Source organism: Argiope bruennichi, chromosome 10 (assembly GCF_947563725.1).
Source record: "Argiope bruennichi chromosome 10, qqArgBrue1.1, whole genome shotgun sequence".
Classification (NCBI taxonomy): domain Eukaryota; kingdom Metazoa; phylum Arthropoda; class Arachnida; order Araneae; family Araneidae; genus Argiope; species Argiope bruennichi.
Genome location: NC_079160.1, coordinates 122,385,250 through 122,397,205, shown reverse-complemented (window position 1 = coordinate 122,397,205; position 11,956 = coordinate 122,385,250). Strand labels below are relative to the sequence as shown.

At 27.1% G+C, this 11,956-nt stretch overlaps 1 protein-coding gene across 1 annotated transcript in view; it reads right to left on the bottom strand.

Annotated features, from left to right (window-relative positions):
* LOC129989460 (uncharacterized) overlaps positions 1 to 3,284 on the bottom strand; it is a 58,598-nt gene extending 55,314 nt beyond the window's left edge. The window contains exon 1 of the mRNA XM_056098014.1: positions 3,149 to 3,284. Within this exon, the coding sequence (XP_055953989.1) occupies positions 3,149 to 3,178 (30 nt within the window). The 5' untranslated portion in view covers positions 3,179 to 3,284. The remainder of the gene's footprint in view (positions 1 to 3,148) is intronic.
* Positions 3,285 to 11,956: the final 8,672 nt, after the last annotated feature.

Below are 11,956 nucleotides of genomic sequence, written 5' to 3'. Positions count from 1 at the left end.
ACTAGTAAATACATCCAAGACGTTCAAAGATTGTTGTTGCTAATCTATAATTCTTTTTAAAGGTATGTTTTAATCTTTCTAACATAATGTAACGATCAGTTTTAATGTTGAAAGCAGATGGATATTTCTTATAAAGATAAAGAAACTGAAATTGTCGCTGAAAATGTGTCGTTACTTGTTAGGTGGCATGGACAATTAATTTATTTCATCGGTGACGTTCATGTACACGGTAAAAAGCGTAGGTGCATGACTGCTAAGGCAAACACGGGTTTAATGTCTATTTTAATTTGAAATTTAATATTACTTTGTTAAGGGAATCATGAATTAAAGAGTTTTTTAATCAATATTTGCTAACTGATTGCCTATGATGGCTAATAATATAAAAATTTGTATATTGTAAGAATTAAAAAGTAATTGTAAATTAAAAGTAATGGTTGTTTCTTTCTTACTTAATAATTAAAACAATTTAACAAGTATTTGGGATGCACTCATGTTAGTGCAAAATATGTGAAGCTTGAAATTCATCTTTCAATAATTACGAAACTTTTTTTAAAATATAGGATACACCAAAATGTATTTATTCTTTAATCCTAATAAAAATAATTCATAGTTGATTCGCCTGGAAGAAGTAATTTATTGATGTTTTGGCATTTACAGAAGTATTCTGTAAGAGTTTTTGCTGTCTTCAGTATATTTGGCATCCGTTCAATTACCTGTCAGACAAGCGCACCTTCCTCATTTTTCTTTTCAATCTTCTTAAAGTGTTGTTTTGATCCTCACATTGCTTATTTATACGTTGGATTTAGGGCAGTCTCTTACTTTACACGAATTCTTTGTGAATTCTTAACTAATGTTGAATCTAGTGCAGGGATTTTTAAAATATTTTGATTCGCGATCCTAAATGTAAATACAAGTCGAAAATACCATACTTTTGACTTTCGACCTTTTCCTTCCCTTCCGAAAATAATTTTCTCTTTTGGTGGTAGATGAAATTAAATATTCAACGAAGATAATCTATAAAATAGCAAATATAGCTTAATCATGTGAACATTTACAATATTTAGTAACAAAATATTATTTTGAATTTCTTTTGCTTGTCATTTTTGACTAATACAAAATTGTTGACAGATTTAGGGAGCAATGAAGAGGCTACATAAGTTATTATGTAGAAACAACCTATATATATGATTTATATAGTTTAATTTGCAAAACAGAAGAAATGCATGAGAGTTGCGGGTCCATAATACATATAGATTAATATAAATGACAGCTGAACATTTTTTCATGAAAACCAATAGATATTCTATAGTAATACTTTCTAGAATATATGCTCATGACGGGCTGTTATCGTATTAAATATATCTTAGCGCTGATTTATTGTCTGCTTTTGCCTAGTTCTCCGTTATACAATTCTATCTCTTGTTAATCTTTATTTCCTTGCAATGAGATCTTCTCTATTTGTAATGCTCTCAAATCAAATTAAATACTGAAACTAAATTGACACAAATAGAAATCCATTAAGAGAAAAAACTCAATGCTTGACGCAAAATTAAAATAAAAGAATGCTGAAGGAAAATATTATCAATGACTTCAACTGACCTTCGAAATGAGAATTTAAGGAATTTCAATACGAATATGAAATAATAAAAATTGCAGATTTTAGCTCATTCTCCTTTGCTACAATCCAACATTAAAAAAATATAAATAAAATATGAAATTTATGATCTCATAACTAATTTTTATTTTATGAAAATAAATCAGTTATGGAATCGTAAGATTTAGAGAAACATTAATAAAACAGTTAGTTTAAGCATTTATAGTCATTAAATAAGGTGCACAGCACAGAAATCATTGTTTTTTTAAATTGTCGAGTCAAATATAAAACAGATTGTAAATAACTGTTATAAATTTTCTATTGCGAGCTATCCATCAAATGTTTAAAAATTGTGTTAAAAATATTCATGAAATTTCATAGCTTACGTGTAAAGAAACATTCTTGATTATAAAAGTATTTTAATAATTTACATATATTAGATTTTTTTCTTTTTATTTGTATGATTTTATTAATTTTCAGATTTGATTTTTAATGCATATAATATGTACGTGATAGTTATTGGTCATTTTAGTCACTTCTAATTAAATTAATATGATAGCCAAATGCCAGAGTTACAAGACCCCAAAATTTGCGTTTTTTTGACTGAGATCAAAATGGTAGGAGTATTTTAAAATCTGCTCTGCGTTATATATTTAGCTGGGCATTTATATTATATATTTTCAAAATATCATAAATAGCATGGATTGCATAATTGTCAAATTCAATTCATACCAATAAAAGCTGTCGTAGGTTTGAGAATCCATCATTAAACAGCATTGAGAAAACACTCCTTATCAATACGCGCGCGTAATCTCTACGCTACTTCGGCAATTTACCACAATAACTATCATATTTTGGTTTTTCTGTTCATTTAAATTTCAAACGAGCAGGATATTTTAATGTACAATGAATATGTTATATTATAAGTTTTCTTATTCTAATTTAAATTTATTCTAATGTAAAATGATTTGAACTACAATGAACAAGCAATGTATTTTATATTATCGTAGAAGTCTGTAGAAATTTCTATCCACTATGTAATTCATCTTTGTAATCTTTGTATTATTAGAGAAAAAACGGATGTTGACAACAGATATAATATATAGGATAAACGGGGCAATAATTAGCACTAAATAAAAACAAATGTAGAAAAATTTATTATACTGCTAGTATTGATATTCAGATTTTTTAAATCCAAATTATTTTGTTAATTCTTTTAAAAAATTATTATTAAAAATTTTGTACATAAATTTTTGAAAAATGTGTAGAGTTTAACGCCTTTTAAGTAGGATGTTTATATTACAGTTCTTTCGTGAATATTGAACTTACATTAAATGTTATAAAGTCAGAAATATTTTTGTCTTATATTGGCATTGGTAGCAGAAAAAAAAACTTTATATTTGAATAGAATTTCTTATATTATTTCTGCGAACTATTCAACGCAACTTTAACACAATTAAGCCTTTCGCAGTATTTCAAATCATACATACACATAACTCATTTTAACCTGCGATGGCATCATTAAATTTAGCGATAAAAACGAAATTGACTGACCTCTTTTACTTTTCTTTCTTTTCCAGACATCTAATTCGGACTATCAGAAGTATATTTCTCAAAACTTATTTAGCAAGAAGGGAAAAACTCCAAGGAAATTTAATTTCGGAAGAAACGAAAACAGATCGAATGATGAAGAGAAATCTTCTTCGAAAACAACTGAAAATCAAAATGATTTCAATGAAATAAAGTTAATTTTTAAACAATTTATTTGAATACAAATTATAATATAAAAATTTTATATGCATTACTCAATATGAACGTAATTTGTTTACTGAAACTTCATAATTTAAATTTTAAAAGAATCTTCATGTGAAAATAAAGGAAAATAATATGTAAAAAAATCTTTCATTTCCAGAGCATTATTAGGAAGTTTGCATGAAGGATTAAGGGCACTAAATACTGACATATCAGACGTTAAAGAATTTGTTAAAGGCGTGGAATTTGAAATCTGCAAGCAAAATGAAAAAATAGGATCATTTGAAGAACTATTTTGTAAGAAAATGCCATTTTTCTTTTCTCTATTTCCTATTATATGTTTTCAAATAATTTTAACAATATATTAATTTATTTAAGTTTCAACTGAACTGAAATATAAAAGGCGAAATCTCACCCACTTTCAAAAATGAGGTTTACCCTTTTGTTAAAATTATTTGATTTTCTATTCTAAAAACAAATATCAAATTTTTATTAAGTGTCTTATATTTTTTATTTTTTTTTCGTGAGTAATCTAAGGAAAAAAAAGAAATTTCTTACCCCAAGATAAGCAAAATAATCATATTTCTTTTACCAGAAAATTTGTACTCATGAATACAATCAACGGTACAATAAAACGAATGCGAATATAATCTATGTTATCCAGTTATATCTAACTGTTAGAAAAATTTCTTTTTGTGATTGTAATAACAAAAATTTGTAAATTAGAAGTACTATAAAAAGTAAAATACGACTATATATATAAAAACGTTTACTCACATGGTACAGAAATCGCTCTTATTGCCTTATTGTCCAATGGTAACAATAAAATGTAAACAAACCATCACATGAATTTCAAACTGTTTCATTAAACGTTTTTATAGCTGTATTGAATTTCTATGTAATTTATGGAGTTGCAAAATATTACTAAAAATGTATTAGAAAGGGTTTTCTGTGTTGCCAAAAAAAATTAATTTAGTCAGAGTGAGGAAAATAAAACAGAAATCAAGAAATACGCTTCGAAGAGAGCTTAATCGAGTGTAAAAATAGGCTTGACTGGTAATCGGTGTGAATGGAACAATGAAAAATGCATTTTCCATAGCAATTAACTTACAAAAATGTCTTTGTATAATCTTAAGACATTCAAAAATTACCTTTAAATGATATTAATTTACATTGCTGTAATAATCTTCCCTATAATTTTAATACGATTCTTCCATTCAATTTAATGTGCAATTGTTTTGATGCAATGTTTTCAAGTGTTACTCTGGAGTTCATTCATCAAAACATTTAATTGCCTGCTTTTGCCAATTATTAACCTTTCAATAGGTTTTTCGCTTCCGCTTTTATTTCATAATGTATACACTTTTTAATTTGCAGTGAACTGATTCAATTTTAAAACTACGGTTTATTTCACCGCGGGAGTCATAATTTATGTACAAAGATTATGTGATAAAAAATACATCAGTTAACGTTGCAACACAAGAGAAGAAGAGACCAAAATTTTTCTTTTCAGTGACTTACAATGAAATTTTGATAGGGATTTCTTTGACAGATGTAGACTTAGGAAAAGGAAATTTAGGTATCTTTAAAAGAATGTTGTAAGCATTAAGGAATTTTATTCCTTCACTCGGAGCATGAGAAAATGCTGAAGTGAGCAGTTTTATAGAGCGTGTATAGAATTAATTAAATAAAAAAGAAAATGAGAATTGGATCAAGAAATAAGAGAAAATTTTAGGATGTAGTTAATAAGGGCTAAATTAAGATAAAATTTAGGAAATTAATGATGTTTAAATTAGAACTAAAATATCATTATACCCACACTTGAAACATTTAAGACCATTAAACAATTGTCAATAAGTTAAGAAAAAATCTAATCGATAAAAATAGGCTAGTAATATCAAGGAAATTTTTCCTAAATCTAGTTTTTACGATATTAATTTCTATAACCTAATCTTTCGTAAAACCGCTTTGAAATGAATCAATCCGATTGCCATCCAAAACTCTGTGTACAAAAAAAAAAAAAAGACAAGAATAAACCGTATTTAACAATCTGAATTGTGCTTCCAATGCTACAGGAGTCTAAACTTTGAAAATTACAGTTTGTCAGTTACTTAAATGGATCTATTTGCTCTGGTGGAACTCATAAATATTGCTGAGGATGTGAATTTGGACTTTGTTATCTTACATTCGTTTATTAATGTTCGTTATTTTGATTATCAGCTTTTTAATTTAGTAAAATGTGCAAATTTTAGATCAAATAGTATTATTATTTATATTTATATAGAGTTTATAGAATTTGTAAGAAATAATGATTTTGAATCATTCGCAAAAGCGATATGCGTGATATGCTTCCAAACATTGCATGGCATTATCCGCCATAGGGGAAAATTCAGCCTAAATGCATTTTTATAAAATTATTTTTAAAAAAAGGTAAACATATTGAATGGAAAAGAAATATTCTCGCTTGACAATGGATGGCTGCACTCAGGGACGTGGCGAAGAGGTGTGGGGATACGGTTTGCGCCCCACCCCCCTTGATTTTTCCTCCGAATCGACAAAATTTGTTCATTAGTCAGCAAAAATAGAGGAATAATCGAGTATGCTATTTTATTCTGTACATCAATGACATGTCGATAAATATTGTCACAGTATAAAAAAAGAAAGAGAAAGAGAAAATTAAATTTTACTTTTCAAGGCGATTATTTTTTGCAAAATATGCCCTGAAAGTTTGTTGAAGAATTCAATTACCGAGAGAAAAAGGTGTATCTGCGAAAAAGGCAAAACTATGTTTGCTGTGTGGAAAAAATGTCGATTCTGTCTCATGCGAATGCAATGCTTACGTTCCCCAAAATCAGTATTTTCATAATAGATTCAAAAATACTTTACTTTTACATAGATGAGTAACTAGTTCATATAACTGTTTTGAATATCAATGTATTATACATCGGATCATTGGCAAGGGGTGAGATGCTAAATCATAATCAAAAGAAATTCGTTATCTTTACGAAAAAACAAATGTCAAGTAAAACCAGCAGGAGTGGTTTCCTCAAAACGTTTCCCTTCACTCTTATTCGTACAAAATTTACCTTTTTTATCGAACCTGTCCTGTGACCCTGAGTTTTTTGGCGTTTCATTCCTGACATGTGGCTAATAATATTTGAAAATCGATTTTGAGTTTTAGAACGTGTTTTTTCTCAACGGATTGAAAACAAAATTTGACACAAAACAACGATTGTAATCACAAAATAGTATACCTAATTCGATATATTTAAGTCCTTGCGTTTTTGAGTAATTACGCTTATAAGTTTCTGAAAGTACAGTCCGACGGACAGTCAATCCCTTGTTAGATTTGTCTCAAAATGTAATAGGTCTCTGCGCTATAGATGCTAAATCTGTGCGTCGATTTTTATTTATCGAACTTTCTTCGTTTTGCAGATATCGTGTCAACTTATATTCAATCAGACAGACAGTCTTCCTTTGCACAAAATTTGATAGAAATCTGTAAATTTGACGCAAATACCGTGTACCAAATTTCAACCGTCTTTGTGCTTTTCGAACATAGGGAGATCTAAAACGTAAAGATTCGTCAAAATCTCGAGTTCGAATTTTTTAACGATTACAATATTTCCTCTATACTTCGTATACGAGAAAGTAAAAAAAAAAAAAAAAAATCAGCCGAGAATTTCCTTGAGTATATCATACGTAATTTTTAGTCAATAAATGTTATTATCTTTAAATTATCAATGCACTAAAATAAAATAAAAAGCATAAGAATTTTTCAATTAAAAATTGAGTTTTATAACAGAAGTAACCAGGCTACATAGATTCAATGCAAATTACAAACACAATGAAAAGATTAATCCTGTAATTTTCACAGTGTTCTGAAAGCTCGTCTTCAAAGGTGCCTTAGTGTAAAATACATATTTAATGTAAAAAAAAAAAAAAATGCCTTCATTACTATTTTCCTCGGCTATTAAAAACTGTCCAGATGTTTTTCAGTTCGTGTTAGCTATTCAAAAGATTCCATTTTCAGTAATATTTAGTTAATTGGAAAGTTTAAAAAGCAAATTGGTCGATAGTTTGGTTTGTTTTTTCTTTTTCACCCTTGAATTTTCTATTAAAATAATATCAAAATATCGCCTATAATTTGAACACTTTTTGCATATTTCAATGCATAAAAACTTTCATTCACTTCTAAATTATTCTTATTTCTTTAAGATACTCGTACACTGAGACTTCAACGATCTTAAGGGAATATGTATTTTTTTAATTTCTTAATTTATTTGAAAGTTCGTAGAAAGTTTTATTAGCAATGAAAAAGAACAAATCTTCAATATTAGGAAATCTAGTTTCTGACAAATTTCAAAGCTTTTTTTTCTTCCTGCACTTAAAATTTTTAATCTATCAGGTCTATTTTTAGCTCTACTATGTTAGAAGGGGGGGGGGAATGGAGAATTTTTCGTACTCTGTAGAAACATTCTATTTAATGGTACTCTTTTAAAAATTTTATTATCTTAGTATTCTAAATGGATTTAAAAAAATTCACATATAAACGCATCATCAAATTATTGATAGAATAATTAAAATTTTTAATGCAATTTGAATAAATTTATTTTACATTTTATGATTTGAATCCTATAATATTGAATCCTATAATATTAATAATAATATTAATAATCCTATAATATTGAATCCTATAATATTAATAATAATATTAATAATCCTATAATATTGAATCCTATAATATTAATCCTATAATATTCTAGCAAAAAAAATGAATTAGTAAAAATAAAGAATATAATTTCACAGTTTTTTTTTTTTCTGAAAGTTAAGAATTTTCAGTTAATTAGCGGCAATGGTCTTCCCAAAATTTCCTTGCATATTCTCTAATAAAGGTGCTGCCCCCCCCCACACACACACACCTTCACCTTCCCATAAAAATTGTGGACTCTGGACAATGCCGCTACCACAAGGATTGCTCAGGTTTTTATTTTCAGATTCTTCTTAGTAAAGCAAGCCAAACATGCATTTTGATTATCTTTTTTCCAACCGGTTGAAATCAAAACTTGACACAGAACGTTCATTCCAGTTAAAGATCGAATATCAAATATTTAAATTGTTGCGTATTTGAGTTGCTTTTGTTTGCATGCGCAAGTATAAACTGACAGACAGCCAACCCTTTGATGAATTTGGTTCAAATTTTGATAAGGATCTACATTTTAGATGTTAAATTTGCGTATCAAAGTTCATTTATCTAACTCGTATTTGCATTTACTATGTTTAATTGTACTGGCAATCAGATAGACTTCCCGTGAATTTATTTCGTTCAAAATTGATAGAAATATACAAATTTGGTCTTAAAATTCTGCAACAAATTTCATCCCTTTAGTTCAAAGCATTTTTTAATTATTTCGAGTCCACAGACAGACAGATATGCTTTCAAAAATCTATTATTTTTTCTGATTGATTAGAGGTTCCAATATTTTTGACGGTTCTTTCAATTATTTCCCTTTGAATAAGAGAAAGAAAACATGCTTAAATATTATAGATATTTTAAGGATAGCATTTAAATTACTAAAGGTGCCATCTTTCAAAATTGTTTGCATTATTCTAACATCATCTTTATCTTTAGAAAATAATTTAGTGCACTGAAGTTCATTTTCAGCCATGTTCAAATGAACGTAAGTGATGAATGTATGGGTTAATTAATATTGTTCTTTTGTTTAAATGGCATAGTTATAGACGTTTTCTTTCGAGATGTATAAACAAATGGTCTCAGTTATACACGTAACTGTAGACATGAATTTTCTCAAGCGGCCAGAGACATGGAGTCAAAATGACACCATTGTTATTTTTCTTTTTTTATCTTTTGTAAACAACATTGGAATTGATTTTGAAAACACAATATATTCTGGAAATTATATAGTTACCAAAGATATTAAAAATGTTAAAAGTTATAATATTACATGTTGGAAAATGTTATAAGGAAAGCCTAAACAATCAAACAAGCGCCGTAGAATTTTAAATGTTGTAGTTTCTCGAAATGCCTTATCTATTGTCCCAAACAATTTTTAAAAACGACAAAAAAAATCTAACTTTTCAACAATTAATTAATAAAAAGATAAATTCAAATCAATTTATCTTTTTATTTTAAAATAAGGATACAATTTAGCATTGTGAGTAGCAGTATAAATAGAAGTTTGCAACATAAAAAATAAGTTAATTTTTACAGTGATCTTCAATCTCTATAGAACATTAATTCAAATAACCAAGCATTGGATTCATTTTTCAGAAAGAATTATATTCCAAGCAGTTTTTAATTTGAAGAAATGTGTCTAAGGATTAATAAGATAAATAAATCTTATCTAAATATTTCTCTTTCCCATATTTTGGTTTCTAAATTTTTTCTACTGAACACATCTTGAGCGCCCCAATGTTATTTGAAAAATAATTTTCAAGTTAAAGAAATTTTTCTTAGGATCAATAAGAGAAATAAATCTTATCTAAATATCTATTTCTCATGTTTATAAGAGAAATAAATTTTAACTAACTATTTATTTCCCATATTTATAAGAGAAATAAATGTTATCTAAATATTTATCTTTCCTATGTTTCAGCTTTTAAATTTTTTTCTACTACACAAATCTTGGGCGCCTCCATGTTATTGCTGCACAGTACTGCAAATGTGCAAAAGAAGTATAGTTTCTAATTAATAAAAAAATTAACTATTTATCGCCACGCCATTTTATTCTAAAAATTTCTTATATAGCACGGTATTGCTATGAAAAATGTTGGGGAAATACGTTCCATGGTTTGATTTCTAAAGAAAAGATAAGAATTGACATTTTAGTTCTAGTTACACCAATTAATACGTGAAATATATAATTAGCTTTTGTGAAAGTACGTACGTTCTAAATTAATGTTTAAAAAAATTATATATATATATATATATATATATATATATATATATATATATATATATATATATATATATATATATATATAATTTTTTTAAACATTTGAAGCGGAGTCGTGACCAAAGTGAGAGAAGATACTTTGAATTTATAAACTTCGCTTTTATTCCATCACAGGAGGCATAATTTACAAGCAAAAGATGACAAAGTATGTCTACATCATAACACAAAAGCGAAAAGAGAAAAAAGCCAATGAAATATTTATCCCCATGATTATATATTGTGAGATTCTTATAGGGATTTCTTTACACGTGCCGATTTAGGTAAGGGAATTTTAGGGATCTTTTAAAAGAATTTGTTTAGATTAACAAATTTTTATCCCTCCTCTCGGAGTGTGGGAACTTGTCAATTTCAGCAATTTTGCAGAACTTCTGTTACATTAATTAAATAAAAAAAAAATTGGAATTGGATCAGGAAATATGAGAACTTTTTAGAATGAAGTTAATATGGGCTAAATTAAGATAAAAATTAGGATTTCATTTAGATTTAGAAATATCATTACACACACACACACACACACATATATAGTAATCAAAAATATAAGCATTATGAAATTAAAACCTATTTCTGAATCAATCTAAAATTAAAATTATTTCGGAAACGAAACTAAAAAATTATTTCGGAATCAAAATAAAAAAACTAAAAAAAAGCAGAAAAAGCATTATTGTATTTAGAGAGCGCAAATGCAGCTACTACTAAAATACAGATGAACCTAGACTAATTAGTAATAAAAACCAAGTTAAAAGGAAAAATAGAATCAAAATTAAATCAAATAAAATAAGAATCCGGTTTAATTTTGATTCTATTTTTCCTTTTAACTTGGATTTTCTTACTAATTAGTACATATATATATATTATTTACATACATATTTCTGAATATTTAATATACATTGAGAAATTGCTGTCTTTACTAATTATAAAACAGGAAATTTATGTTATTTTCTCGATACATCCATTGCGGCATTATAGACCAAACCATTGGACCATTTGATTTAATTTGATCATTGATCATTTGATCAAACTTGATTCAAATATGCTATGGATGGGAGTAAAAATTAAGTAAAATTTACTTGTCTTAGTCATAACTTCTGAAAGTATTATTACATAAAAATACTAGTTAAGCAATATTAGAATTTTTAAAAAAACTCATTATGAAATTATGCAATTTACCTCCATTTTAACAAATTTTTTTTCTAGATGTGATTCGCAACTGTAATTAAGTAATAGGCTAATTATACTCCTTTGCCTTCTTTTCATTAAAATTCCAACAGTAAATAAAACCGTAGAATGCATTAATTAATACTTAATAATTTTGGAGCAAAGAACAATTCGAATAAAAACATTTCATTCACGTCGTCATATCACTTCATAATTAATTTTGTTTATATGTATTGATATCGATACTGCTATAAAAATAAATAGACAAATGGCTCGAAATTCTCTTTCTCAGTTTTTAAAAAAACTCTATCTGTCTTATGCGCACGCCTTTATATGAAACAAGGATAAAGAATTCATTAATAGAAAATTAAAGGAGCAAAATAAAATGGACTCAAACACTAATATAAAATATTGAAATTCTTCAAAAAAATGTATATTTCATAGCTGTATGCATTTACCAACAGTTTAAAATGTGCAA